The sequence below is a fragment of the Bombus affinis genome, chromosome 11, assembly GCF_024516045.1.
Source record: "Bombus affinis isolate iyBomAffi1 chromosome 11, iyBomAffi1.2, whole genome shotgun sequence".
In the NCBI taxonomy this organism is placed as follows: Eukaryota; Metazoa; Arthropoda; class Insecta; order Hymenoptera; family Apidae; genus Bombus; species Bombus affinis.
This window is the reverse complement of record NC_066354.1, coordinates 10,259,628-10,274,817: the sequence shown is the minus strand read 5'-3', so window position 1 is coordinate 10,274,817 and position 15,190 is coordinate 10,259,628. Positions and strand designations below refer to the sequence as shown.

At 37.3% G+C, this 15,190-nt stretch overlaps 1 protein-coding gene across 5 annotated transcripts in view; it reads right to left on the bottom strand.

The window, feature by feature from the left end:
- The window catches only part of LOC126921671 (doublesex- and mab-3-related transcription factor A2), a 105,918-nt gene that overhangs the window by 23,066 nt on the left and 67,662 nt on the right, over positions 1–15,190 (bottom strand). For all 5 annotated transcript variants that reach the window (XM_050733422.1, XM_050733419.1, XM_050733418.1 and 2 more), the window contains one exon: positions 9,801–10,071. In XM_050733422.1, coding sequence (XP_050589379.1) covers positions 9,806–10,071 — 266 coding nt within the window. In that variant the 3' untranslated portion in view covers positions 9,801–9,805. The remainder of the gene's footprint in view (positions 1–9,800; positions 10,072–15,190) is intronic.

The window sequence follows — 15,190 nt, the reverse complement described above, 5'->3', positions numbered from 1 at the left end:
AGCATGATCTCTTGTTTCAATTTTACACTAAAGATTTCCTCAAAGCGTTAAAAGTCCTTCTCGTAATTGACACGAAAAGTCATTCGAGTTGAATCATAGAGAAGTCAAGAAACTCACAGCAAAGTATTACTCAGCCAGCCTAACATTTCCACCATCATAATACCATTATAACCATATGAACACCCTATCTATGCTTAATCATCAAGTTATATTCAAGTTATTTGCAGCATCCACCATGTCACGATCTTGCCTTTCACTACTTAGAAAAAAGGATTCAACTGGCAGTTACTTCGCCTTTTACATTTTGTTTCGATAATTCAGTAGCGGATGCTTAAATCCAATCACCGCTGGCCTGTCCTCTGATAGCGAGTAATTAAAGAAGAGACAAGAATCGCGTCTGCATTTTCCACTGGAATCAACCGGTCGCAATAACACTGCGGTGTATGAGTATGTAATTAGACATACACCATCAGGAGGAATTTCTTATCTGCATAGCAACACTAAAAGTCGCATAAAAATAAATTGCTTTCGGGTGTTATGTGCCGTGTGTCAACGTACCACATAGTTTTAAAAGGAGTTTAGCTCAGAAATGAAAAGGAATAATCGTGATGATCCGTAAGCTGTGAACGTACCGAACGGTTGAATGGTTCCTGGACAAAGACTTTCATCCGACGATTGATCTAGGCAGATTTCAGGACCAGAGGAGGCTGGTCGTAAAGGAGATCTAAGGAGAAGAAGACACATCCAGGCACGTAGCTAAAATGGAAACGGTTACGGCGGTTGTGGAGTCGGTGGCTGGAAGTTTATCGTCTGCTGGTAAGTGCTTCGCGAATTCTCACTTCTACCCCGTTCGCGTCCTCCATAAGGGGCAGGAAGACCATAAAATCAGCACGAATGCTTCAAATAATACCTATCCTAGCGAATCGCCGGTCACTTCGGCTACAGATTCAACCTTCTTCGTGACGTTCTTAGTTTCTTTTTCTAATAAATATACTACGGATATTTACTCGTTTATGACAAATGTAAAGATGCAAATGTGCATGGGATACATGCAAGTTGCAAAACTATACGAAATGTCTACGATAATATTTACAAAAATAAATCAAACCTCTATTTAGGTTATTACTTTATTACTAGGTTATTATTGCTCTAGTTACGTTCGTAATAATATGAATTTTCATAAAGATCCTTAATCTAGTAATAAATAATACGCGTTATCAGCAGATGCGATATCTTACATGTACGTATTTGCACATTTGTAACGAGGATGCGTACGTTTGTAATTATCATGATGAAATTCTCGTTTTACTCCAATTTGTAGAATAAGAGTTATCGCGAAACAGCGAGATCTATCATTTCGATTTGTCTTTTACTATTCTTATTTACGTGCTCTTATTATGTATCGCCTTCTCGATCATGCCTATTTAATTCTAAAAAGCACATTTAGAACACCAACCTCTTAATTCACAACAAATGCTGGGTCATATTTCCTGTCCGATATCTTTATGGCGGAATGAACGATTACTCGTTGAGGAGAACATTGAAATTCTATATACATATGTATCTTGTTTCGAACATTATTGCTACTTTAAGCATTTTTAAGCTTTCACAGGTAAGCTATATAAGGTAAGGTATATAATTTATACAGACTAAAAAATTCTTTCCAATAATTACGAGTGTCGAAAAAATATTCTTTCGGATGATTTTGTAAAAATGACAATACGCTAACAAAAACCGATAAAAGATCAACTAATACCAATTTATTCCTATCTATGGCAGTCCTCAGCCTCTTGGAAGAGCCACAGGCGCGTCCAATTTTCTATACGGTCTCCTTCGAAATCCTAACAACGAAGTAAAGAGGTGGCCTCGAGGAAGCGATCAACTACTCGCTTCGCTCCAATACCCTTTGGTTTTACGTTTCCCTTGACGTACAGACGCGATCACAGTTCTTGCATTCTCCTCCTCTCCTCTGACTTCAAAAACCGAGCACAGAATTTCTTCACGTTGACAACGAAAGTTGTAACGATCTCTTGATCGCGGGTGGCCACTCGATTTCGTTGGGTCATAGGACTCGATTATCGTCCATGAGAGGATCGGTAGGAGGCGGTGTTCTTTTCATTAACGAGACGCGTATCCTGGGTGGACCTCGGTTGACTGTTGCTGGCCAAAGGTAGGCGCTCAACAGACGTCGTATTTCATAGAAGCCCGGTTGTATTTTCGCGCGTATGACTTTAACTGTCGATGCGGACTTCGCTTGTATTTCTTCTTAAGTTTTACTGACGTTAGGTCGACCGCTCCGGGCCGTAAACGTCAGTCCCCGCTAAAGCCCCGCACGGCTGCTTGTCAGGTTCCTTCTTTAACCTTCTTCTTCGCCTTTTTACACGTCCCCTGCCCGCCCACCGCCAGCTCCCACGTCGAGCCACTGCGTGCACGCTGTCTGCTTCAAGATCCCGAGAAATTGGCCGGTTTCGAAGTTCTCCACAGCCTGCTTAGCCATAGTCTTAAAGAACAGCCCCTCTTCTCTTCTACTTCGCGTCCTCTCTTGCGGGGGCTAATTTCGTGGCGAGCGTCTCGTGGCTCTACATCCCGCGATTCCTCTCTTATCTACGTTCATTTAAGCGTGCAATGTGTCGACGAATCACGTGGCGATCGAACGATTCCCGCTGCAAATGACCGTATGATGAAAATCGTACGAATCGAACGTTTAGCGCCAGGCTTCTAACCGCGGACGAAAAAACAGGTTTTGTTTCGAAAAAAATATGCTTTACGGAATGTTTTGTTGCGTTTCCTACTGTGAATATATCCTGGAATAGCCGAACCTCGATAACTCGAATCTCGAGAGAAGAAATAAAATGTTCGAGTTATGGAAATTTTGTCAAATAAAAGATTTGACGAACGTGAACGATTTAAGGTGGCTTTGTACAAAGATCAATACTTTACGCATTGTTCAAACTTAAAGGAAGACATATGCGATAATTACAGGTGAATTATTTATTTTCTAAGGACACTAAGGATGCTGATGCGAGGACCAGGAATATAGTTGATTCCGATTTTTCGTTATAAGGTGTATATCTGCATATATGTATACGTTTTACGTATTTCGAATTGTAGAAGCAGCACTGACTTTGGACTCGCAACGATCGAACTTCTTCTAATTCGATTTATGAAGGTAAAGTAACAATAACCTAAATTCGTGGAAAATAATTCGAAATAGAGTGAGCTTATATTACCTGTAAAAGTTTTCAGAGCGGAGCGAGACGAAATGAATAAAATTGTAGCCTTTTAAAGGTTTATGGCGTGATAAAAGTTCGATTATCGACATTCGATTCTATTTAGCAGAATCGCAAGGGGGTTATTTATCAAGAATTTCTGTCAAATATCTCTTCAAATGGGAAGGTTTAAGCCAACGCGACATTAGACAACAGCCGGAATGTTCAATCCTCCGCTCATTGAATCTAGCACAGTAGCGCAATCTTATATTCCTGTTTTGGACTCGCTATAAAGTCCAAGCTCCTGAAATTTAAGGTTTTCGTAAAATTCGGACTTTACCGGGGGAGGAAAGGCCGAGACAAAGCAACGCAACGCTGCAACATGGCGGTTTTGGGTTGACCGGAAGACGTCGATACCCATAACGTCTCGAGGCTTCATTAAGGATGCAATATAGCGTGGTTTTTGCCCAGCAAACGAAGGGAGCTTGGATACGCGCGAGAGAATGGTCGGTCGCTTTTAAAAAAGTTACGACGAGGTTTTATGGGGGTTTAATTGTAGCCCGCGACTGTGGTTAGAAAGTAGTAAAACTCCTTTTGCCAGCAGAGTCAGGCCTGTTACATTGCTTAACGCTCCCTGATTCTTGGCGCATGTACGTGGAAGACACGACGATGATGAGGATGAAGAAGAGCCGGCGTCGGCTCACGCACTTAGCTGCTGTTAATTATTGCTTTGTCTTGGGAATTGCGCCTCCATTCGTAGAGAATAGGGCCGACGATCGCCGTCAAGGTCTCACAACGTTTATCTCCGTTCTTCTTTCTTTCTTTCTTTCTTTCCCTTTCTCTCACGACCCTCACATTAATTACTTTGTACGAGTTGAATTCAATTTTCAGATTTGCTTTTTATTATATACCCGTCCCAATCTTTCTCTTAATTTGTTGCAGAATTTAAATAATCTATTTTTAGTTCGACCAGGGTTCCCTTGAGTTGATGAAGGAGCTAACTCTTTCAGATACGACGACCAAGAAATGGTTCATTGTCTTTTGTCGGTATAATAAGATGACGAGAAGTTTAGAATCGATAATTTAGAAAATATAATAACATATAATAATTAATTACAGGTGATTTACAATATCAATTTTTTATCGCTACCAACTATTTAGCGCAGAACAACTGGCTCGATCATTTCCATTTCTTCTTAGGAATATAGGTAATTCAACACGCGTAATTTGAAACTAATTTTTATTGCACCTATAAATTATATTTCAATAATCCACGGCAAGGAACGCAATCAGGATTTTTGTTTTTCTTACAAGTTGTACAATCAAGTAGTTTCCCCTTTCATAGCTCGTTAAAGTGTTGAAATATTTCGAAAGTTTAATATTTTTAGCCGAAGAAATATTATGGAACATAATTTCAGCAATAAATTTTCGTGAAAAAAAGCTATATTTCATAAACGTGCGACGTCTGGCATTAATCGCTCTTTGTGCTTTTCAGGAAGAAAAATGTTACAAGAAGATCATTCCTATATCCTATGTTTATTTAACTTAATATTTTTATAAATGTAATGAAATACAGCTTTAATAAGGATTTGCTTTATCCATTAATATTAAATGTTATAGAGCATATTTTACTTCGAATACGTAATATATTTTTATATGCCATGTACGTGTATTCCGCATATCCCAGCATCTTAAAATTTTTTATAACCGTGGAAGCATTTACAAGCCTGTCATTGACGAACATGAAAAATGTTAACTGTTCAAGTCCAAATTATTTTTACATCTTCAAAAAGTCATATTCTTCTTATCAGCTATCAGTCCTTATTCGTTAGTTATCAGATCTTTACCGAACATTCGCAGCATGATATTTAATGCTTTTGCAATTCTTTGATGCAAAGATTTTCACTTCTGACGGCGACTCAACCCAACAAAAGACAAAAAGATTTAACGCACAATCGTATATCAAATTAAAAAGCGATCCCAAAGCATTCAACGATCGTAATGAATATTTTGTAACATCGAAGGTATTCGTCAATGAATGGGGCATAAATCTGTGCGTTTTTACTACCCGTGTACGAAAAAGATATGCGCTCATAGTCAGCGGTTTTGTCTTGTACTTGCACACAACGATTAGATCTTTATTGTCGCACACTTATATCAGATAAAATATATAAGCCGTTTCGTCGGCTATAGCGCCGCGCGTCGATAACCCTTTAACGCGTTTACAGGATATTTTCTACACGTCCAGTTGTAAATCTTGAGCACGCTTATTTAAATTATAAGAGAGAATTTATGCGAGCAATAAAGTTTTCCCTCGCCGAGATCCATGTTATCGTACAGTTTTCAGATACCGTTTACTAGTTTCCATTCTCATCGAAAATTTATCGAATTTGTTGGTTTTGAAACAATTTTCAGCATCATGAAATTATTAACTGATCGAGTTTAGAAATGTAAGAAGCATTCGATATCTGTTAGATCTAAGGGAAGATTCAAATATTCATTTCACGAGAGAAAGAGAATTTTAATAAATAAATAGCTAATTTAAACGTTACATCGCAATTAATGATTAAACATATCAATTGTAACCTTCAGTTATTAATTGATTAACTATTGTACATTATCTATAATCACCTATTACTGAAATTGATGTAAAAGTATAGCTTTCATCTGTTTTTAATTCTTAAAAAAATTCAGATATCGTAACGATTACTTCGAACTAGATATTGACAATATAACGATAACGACTAATTTTCATTTCACATTCGTTTAAATATTTATAAAATTTGCATAGCATTGACGTTATATCACGCTAAAACGTAACATTACAATATCCAATTCATAAGACGTGTATACTTTAATATACGTATGAAGAAATATAAAAGTCTTAAAAATAAAAGGCAGTAAAAGCTCATCGATCATGGTATTCGATCAGAATTTCAAGCATATCGCGGCAGAGAGGGTTACTTCTGTTTTCTGCAGCTGGCAGCGTCAATGTTATCGGACAGGTCTCTCAGAACGAATTTAACGACGGTCGTAAACGCGGTTTGCTTTACAACTCGCGGTATTTTTTCCTCTCCTTTTCCCCTTGCTTCGCTTCCTCTGTCTGTCCTCCCGTTCTTTCCTCTCTATCCGTCACCGCGAAGTCGTAAGCGAGGCGCACCCCTGACTCCAACTTATTTTACTTCGGCTGCAGTAAACTAGCAGAGTTTATGTGACAGACACTAGCAAAGTCGAAATCGTCTCGCGAATCACGAAACAAACACGATCCTCGCGAGGATACGCCAGGGTTCGCGGTCCCCGTGTCTTTGGCCCGCTCGTAAACGCCTCGGACGATTCGAATCAGCAATGGAAAGAATTGTCCCTGTGGACATATGTTACGAACATATTGTTCATTGATCTGTTCTGCGTGCAAAAGGTACAATGGTGATTCAACCCTGTCGTAGAATTCTTCCTTTTTTTAAATATTTTTTGATAATAATAAAAGAGTACGTTCTCCTAGCCAGGAGATTTGTTTCATCTACCAAAGTATCGTATCGATACTTTGCTCTAAATATTTTTAAATTCCCCATAAATGCAGTCTATACGTATGTACATACATGTATCCATAATTGCAGTAATGATTTCATAACGACAGCACGATCATATTTTTAGGAAATATTTCCACAAACATAAAATGGATTTTGCAGAAGTGAATTTTTGGATAATCTTCTTTCTGGTCCTTTATGGTTCATGGTTGTTTGTAGTTGTATTTGCTTTTGATTAGACGAGAAGAAAAGGGAACGTAAATATATTTTTTGAAATACCAAAGAAGGAATACGTCAGACGGTAGCAGATGAAAATATTGAAAAATTGTTTGACAAGATTTCCCGAAAAAACTCTTGTTGCCAAGGAAATTAAAATAATATCGAGTATCTTTATCTTTCTTTATAAAAGTCTAACATATCGGCACAGTACCGTAGGTACATACATTTACAACACAAAACATTCGTTCGGTAGAAGTTCTGCATCCTATGACATTTACATACAACTTATTCTTGCATTCGCAAAGTGTTAATAAGCCCAAACAAACTGCTTCATAAATACAATTGCCATAGAAGAATAGATAGAAGCTTGCTCTGAATTCGGTATTATCGAGAGAAACGCGAAAAGAAATTTGCTTTCGTTTCTTAGTTACGATACCCAGATCGTTACCTTTATATCATCCCTGGCAGTGAAAAATGCCAGTCCGGATATATCCTTTATAGTGCTGAATTTATTGACTCTGTTCCCTCTTTAAAACAAAGCATCAATGTCATGTATAAACGAGATAAGATTGACCTATCGTATCTGTTCGCGAAATCTTTTAGTGAAGTAGCTCTGTTAAAGATTTAAGCTTGGCCACCGTCCAACGGTACTCTCGTCTGACGCACATGATTCTCCGTTCCTATGGCGGACGCAACATCACCCTGACCTCTCTTGTTAGATTTCTTTTACCATCGTACAATCTAAATCACGGTAAATTATCGCAAGTACTAAAAATTTTGAAGCATTCTGTAGATCGTATTTCTGTAATATAACAGATATATGTAATGATGTATCCACCTGTGTATATGAAACATGTTAGATCGCAGATTTAACTTGTTAGACTTTAGTGGTTTAGTAGTTTGTAATAAAACATCCATTGCTTGGACAAGTGCAGCGACTACAAGAAATATTTACGCATATTCTTATCTTCCAACGAAACCTTTTCATATCAGATTCTACGTTTCACTTGCATAGTATCAAATTTTTGTAGTCACGTTACTAAATGATATTCCAGATGTACGAATTGGAGTTACATAGGAAAAACTGGGAGAAATCACTAAACTGCATAATTACTTAAGTAGCATACATACATATAAGAACAATAACGTATATGAAAAATCATCAACAACTGACACGTTTTCACCCCATCGTGGAACACGAATATTCCTCCGGGATGCACTAAGACTAAGGAAATAGAAGTACTTAACTAAGAATCCCGGTAAAGTGGGGATGATCATCCAAAGAAGAGTAGTCAAGAGTACTCGTAAATTTGATTCTTTATGGTGTTGTCATCGTTAAAACTGAGTCCGCGCCTTTAAGTTGCCGCGTTAGCAGGTTCATTTGGAGCGGCCGCTTTGATGAAATTGGTCAGATGCATTCATCGTCCCGGTTCGAAAATTTCTCGCTATAAACGGTGCATATATGTATACATACACATTTCCTTGCAGTTTGGTCTCGTTTCGTTCCGCAGTAGAAACTTATCTTCGCGATCGCTTCGCTGCTGGTCTCGATAAAATCCAATTACGAGACGCTATTTCATTGAGTTTAAACAAAAAATTGTATCGAAATATCCGCGAATATATGTATCACTGGTTTGGGAAAGGAGTTAAAAGACTACGATGTTAACGCGACTCTAAACCCTGCCATTAAAAAGAAATATTTTAATTTCAATAAATTTAACATTTCTTAAAATAATATAGTTTCTTTAACAAATTTTGGAGAAAAAAATACGTAATTCCGTCCTGAAGCGGTTTTGTCTCTTAAACTAGAGGGACAAGTTTTATTGTCTTATGGGAATACCTACCTAAAATTAAGACTGATGAATTTCTTTTATTTCTGTTATGAAGAAGTTCATGATTTTTGCCTGATACAAAGTCAGTCAAATATATTAAAGTAAATAAATTCGAAATACGAGTATATGCTCTGTACTCCTTGTCATTTCGAATTGTTCGAGCCAAAAGAAAATTTAACAGAAGAAACCAGAATATTACAAAACTTTTCAACTAATTCTACATCAGAAACCTGATAGAAGACACGTTACGTTAGACACGCTACATCCGACAGAATTTGTCTAAATTCAGAAGGTGTAATAAAACAATGTTGAAGAAATACGCGAGTTTGAACGACGATGGTGGAAATTGTCAAGGAAATAAGCTCCATAGACAGTGAACGTAAAATGAAGAAGAAAGAGAAAGGAACGGAAGAAGAAAACATAAAGGAACCGAGAAATACTTCGCTGGTCTAAGCGATGCGGTCTGACTCGCTCTCGAATGAAAGGGCATTTTATAGGTTAGAATCAGTTTTATGTGTGCCGGATTTGCGATTACGACTTCGGCTTCGAACGATCTAGACGAAATAAGGGTGCGAGAGGAAAGCAGGGAATAGAGCATAGAAAACGTTTTATGTTCTAAAACGAAAACTTATCCCACTCCGAGTTTCCGCCGGAAATTCGTACTAGTTTCGTTCTTCGCAATTTTGTCGCTCTTTGATAACTATTTTGATACTGATCTCATTTCTACAAGTACAACTGATTTTTTTTAGTAAGCAAATACCAAACGTAGGTTCGAATTACGATCGTTTTCTACAAATAAACGAATTTTGCGAGATTAATCGTATTTCTTTGCAATTAAAAAGATTTACTTTACATCCTTTTAGATTTCTGCATATTTGCTAAACATCTTTCTCTTGATCTAACAGATTACATTACATCATACTAATGCAGTACAATTCAACACAAATTAGAAACTCTTCAAATATATACTTATTGATATCAAGAACTGATAACGATGAACGCTAAAGGAGACTTACCGAGGCTACGTTGAATGTTCTGGAGGACCATCCGGGCTCGATGGTATTCTCGTGCCTGGTATATGAGCATTCTCAGGCCGCAAAAACGGTCTGTAGTGGACAGGATTCGGAGGTGGTACAACCCCAATGTAAGGCACGTGGCCCTCGTAAGTTGGCGGTCCTGTCGGAGGTGCCGTAGGCGCAGTGCATGCTGCGGTGCAACGGAACGATCGACTAGGCTGTGTCATCCTGACTGCTTTCCAGAAGTGCATATTTCGAATTTCGTTGCTGGCTATTAAAGAAAACAAACGAATTAAAAATTGGATACCCGCGGTACTCGTTACATAGAATCGTCTAATCCTGCTACTTCCTTCGGATCATTATCCACGTAATTGTCATTTTCTAACGTACTTCGAAAAGATCGTTATTGATACTTGCGACTTTACGTTTCAATTTTATGGCAAAGATTTTGTTAAAATATTAAATGTTCTTCTATCTCTTGGAACGAGAGCGAAACCAGCACACAATGATTTTAAAACCGTAGCAGGATTAAAGCTAAGTGAAATTTATGAGATACCAAATTTTATTATATCGGACTTGATGTTTGCTTATTCGACGAGAATGATATTCGATCAGCGGTAAATAATCGTTGCAGACCGACCGTTGCTGATAGTTTCAAAAAGCTTTCATTGTTTTTAAAATATTCAATAACTTTATTTTATTTTCGTGTAACTTTGTACTTAATTTTTTATTTTTTCTAATAAGTCAAATAAGTAATAAGCTAAATAAGCGTATCATTTCAGTTTGCTCGTAACTAGATCTCTTCCTCGTACAGAATTCTATAAAAATTATTCGTATGTTTTTATATCTTATATCTTTTTAAAGACGAAGTATAATTTTATAATCGAATCGTTACTTTAGAATGCAGCCATAAAATACTATCGAAATCGTTTAATAAAATTGTTCTTAACTACACGTTTCTCGTACCGAGAGTGTCGACGTTGACACCATGGACTGTTCCTCCACCGACTATCGAACAAACGCTACTATACGAAATAATCCGACACGTGTCTTTTCGTTTAACCTCGTCAAAGATGCACGCAACTTCTCTTCGCTTTACTTCGGATTACAGTGTAAAGAAAAGTATTACGTTACACATTTCATCGTACTAGAGATTAAGGCCAAAAGAAAATTTGGTCCGGATAAGGAAAAGCTACTCTAAAGAAGAAATTAAGCTTCCCAATTATAGAGGGAGGCAGTAAAATTTGGAGAGGCACAAAATTATATAAAATGCGCTTTATATTACTTGTAACCAATAAATCCCGTACCTTTTATAATTAATTTGCATGTATCATATCCGACGTATGTGTTGCATACAGACATAAATATTTAAAGATAATAAAATTGGTAAAGATATGAGAATCCATTTTAAAAATAAGCAATTATTCAGAGAAATACACGTAAATAAAAAAAACTCCAATAGCATCGTCTTCCTTTCTTCGTGTCTGTCTTTCCTGAGCATCGCAGAAGACTTTAGTCGAGTAAGAACGATTGGACAATCTTATTCCGTGAAGATCTAATAGGCAAATAAAGCAACGCCACGTCTCTTACACGTCTGCCGACAAAATGGATCGGAGCGAGACACCAGTGTGAAATAGGCGGGAACCGCTTTCACCATCCAAGCTGTTCTCGGCACAATAGAACTTAGGCAAGGAGAGATCATCCCTAAAGGGTCTAAAGGGGATTCTAAAAACTGTGAACCCTGAATTCCAGCGGGTTATAACCAATAAGAATCCACCCATTCATGCATCAAAATGGCCGATATTCGAGGCGTGGTTTTCTTAACAGCCTACATACTCAGAGGAACTGCGGAAGGACCTATCACCCCATGGCACGAACATGACGACGACCACAATGCTACTTGCTGGATTTCGTGCTATCGTTCCATCGCTTAATTACTGCTATTTCTGTTTCATTATTGCCAACTTTCGCGTTAGCTGACTTAATCAACAACGTTCTGACATTTCTACCGAATTTTGTGACTCGTTCCAGGGTAAGAAACGATAACAGAAGGTAAACGCGTCTACGTAATATCCGCCAGCAGATGAATTTTTGTTGATTTTCTCATTTTAACTCGTTAAGGACCAACACCGTGCTTATAATTTCTATTTGATCGATTCATATCGTCCATTGAATTCTCATTGTGATTATGAAAAGAAATTCCAAGGATCTGCTTAATTTTTTATTTTTATTTGACATATCCATGTGGCCAGAATTTTTCTTCCGATTTTACGCGATTATCATTAACCAAGAATACATTGTAATTCTAACCTACTCTTGCAATGTGTACAAACGCGATATTAAAATAATTTAGTTTTAATTTAATTGGTAATTATTATTTCGAAAAAGGCGTAGTTTCGATGACTGGCCAACTAGTATAGGCCAAAGTAGTAACGCGTGCAGCAACGCAATTATAATTGAAAATTATCTGCAAGTTATTATTTTGATTATTAATTTAATAGACTTTAACCTCCATTTTTATAAATCATTTCAACTAGACGTAGAATTAACGATACGAAGTAATAATATATTCGCTTTATCGGTCGTATTTTAGATAATTGACAAGGTCAAGAAAAAAAGAGACGAGTAAGGACCTCTTATTTGGAAGAACTGGAAACCATTAAAAAAAAGATCAACTCACCCTTCAAAGAAAGAAAGAGGATTGCATTTGGGAGAAAGAATTGATTGGAACCACGTAACCGAAAAGTTGAAAGCTCAGCTGCAGATTGCGTGCACCGAGACGAAAAAGACCTTGAATCGCATCATACATCTCATTCGCGTGATGTTAACCTTAATTTGGAATAAATACGCGCGCACGCACACATTCTCGTCAAGGTGTAAACGTAGTCTGCATCGATTTACATAAGTAGAATACCTTAAGCTTATGAAGATTAAACATTAATCCCTGTATTTAAACATACAGATAAAAAAAAGAGTTCAGAACTATAAGAGGACATAGGTATGTACCATACACTAAATAGCGATAAAGATTCATGTTTTTAAAACTGTAAACCATGAACATTAACACAATTTTTCGTCTGTCTTTTATAATTACAGAGGATTTCTGTAAAATAAACAATAACCATTTCATACGCGTTCATCCCCAATTTTCGTCCGATCGAACGAAATTGTTGAGCAATTATTTCAATAATACAAATAATTTTCATCGACTTTATTAACGCTTCCATAAACAATGACGCGGAACCGCGAATCGAACCAGCATCGGTAGATATCGTAACTATATAAAATATGTGCTATCTCTGGCCATAATAATTTTTGCCATTACATTAAATAATGTAATGCTATTAGCATCGATAACTTGGGAGAAAATTGCATTTCGTCGAAGAGGAGTGTTCAAGACGAAGGTTCGCCTTTCCTTACTCTCCTTCTCTTTTCCAGGCATCGGTGCTTCGTTCAATATCGAATGATTTATTTCGAGGCTCCAGTCGGCCAGATGAATCTGACGTGTTCGAAAGCCGTACATAAAAACGCTGCTCCATTCGTAAATTATATTTAATAGCGTGGCTTCGCATGCACAGTCGCTGGTTAATTCCGTTCTGGCGTCGCGACTGTCGCCCTCTTATCGTTCGTCATTTGATTCGATACGTGCTCGAGCCACGATAATTCATAATTTAGTCCTCGATGAAAAATTATCGGTCGGCTGTCCGAGGATGGTGATTTAATGTCACCAGAAGGAATTGTAATTCTAGCATGCGCTCTCTAATTACGTGTCAGACATACACTATTAATACTTATCAACCTCCCGCCTCTTCTGATACTTGCTTCCAGACATTGTTCAATAACGAGCAACGTATACAATGTATAGGAAGATTCTCTCGCTGGAGACCACGAAAAAAGCAGCTGATCGAACGTTGCAACGTCACAAGTGACAGCCTGTCATTCTCAGTTTTCGCATATTTATACGTACAGTGAAGCGTAATTAGGCGGATAGCGGCGGTTACACCGCCTTTTAAGGGAAAACTCTAGCAAGAGAATCGTCCTGTGTTCCGTTTTACGTGTTCTTTCGTTAAAAATTTGTTAAGCAAACCAATCTTTTCCAAAACATATAAAAGGTCAACTTATAATTTCGATCGAGTCGCTGTTATAATGTTTGTCTTCTGAAACGATCGTAACAGAAGATCTGAAAAAAGAAGGAGCTTCTGTTGAGTAAACCAAATCGAGAAAAATCCGAAATGAATGTTACAGAAGTATAAAATTTATAATAGTCTTAAAAAAATATAGATTCGAATAGTAGCAAATGCGAAATGTTATCATATCTGTCCTTTTACGTTCAGTTCTAATGTTACAAACTTGCAAAAATTCGGGAATAAGCACTGACCTTGTAACGGATATCCGTTGTCACGTTCTACGCGAAACATACTGTTTCACGGCTGAAAAAGAGAGTAGAAATATCGCTGAGCGCTTTCGAAAATAGGATTCGCAGCTGCACCCGCGTTTGCAACGGCTTGCAGTAATTGCCATAACTTCCGGTAATACTAACAATCGTGTGGCGTTACTAAAGTGCGATTCGTCGTGAACAGTAGCACCACTCTAAATATAATGTATCGATAAACGATGGGTTTTCTTTTCTTTCCCTTCGCCCACGGTTGTGTTATTGTTTATAAGTAGCTATACTAGTTATCGTCACGTGGCCCAGTGCGTCACATTGACAAGTTCCAAGAATAACACGCTGTTTATTCCATATAACATTGATTTCTATATTTTTGTTTCTAATTTTTTTACTGGAAGATATAGTATACAACTCCGGTTCATAAGTACGAGGATATATACAGACGAATAAGCTTCACTTGAAAAATTATCAATTGGTCGTTAAAACATTGTACTGTAATAAATCATTAATTAATTAAACGATAAATATCTTTCTCGGAGGCTAGAACGAAATCGAGCATGACCGGATTAAAACTTGCCGTAAGAAATTTCTGCCTGGATTTAATTACATTTTTAATTACATTTCTGAAAATATAAATTTCCATAAATATCCACAGTTTATTTATTACTGTGTATATAACCACGTTACTGTTCTATAAGCAACTATAGTATTATTCATAATTTGTGATTCATGAATTGTATAACTTTGCAAATAATATTATTTTAACTTTGCAAAAGGATCCTGATAATGTTACTGCTAATGTTATTCGAAGCATCTGCTGGATACGGAGTGTAGAAACAAATTCAACTGCGTCTAGAGAGAGTGTTACTATATGTAATCGTATAGCCGCGAAACGTCTCAAAGCTCTGAATTAACTACCGGTCATTGGCGTCGTCGAACATTTACGATTCAATGGTTAATTAGTTGTTCCGCGCACAGTGTATCCAACCGTGTAGATGTT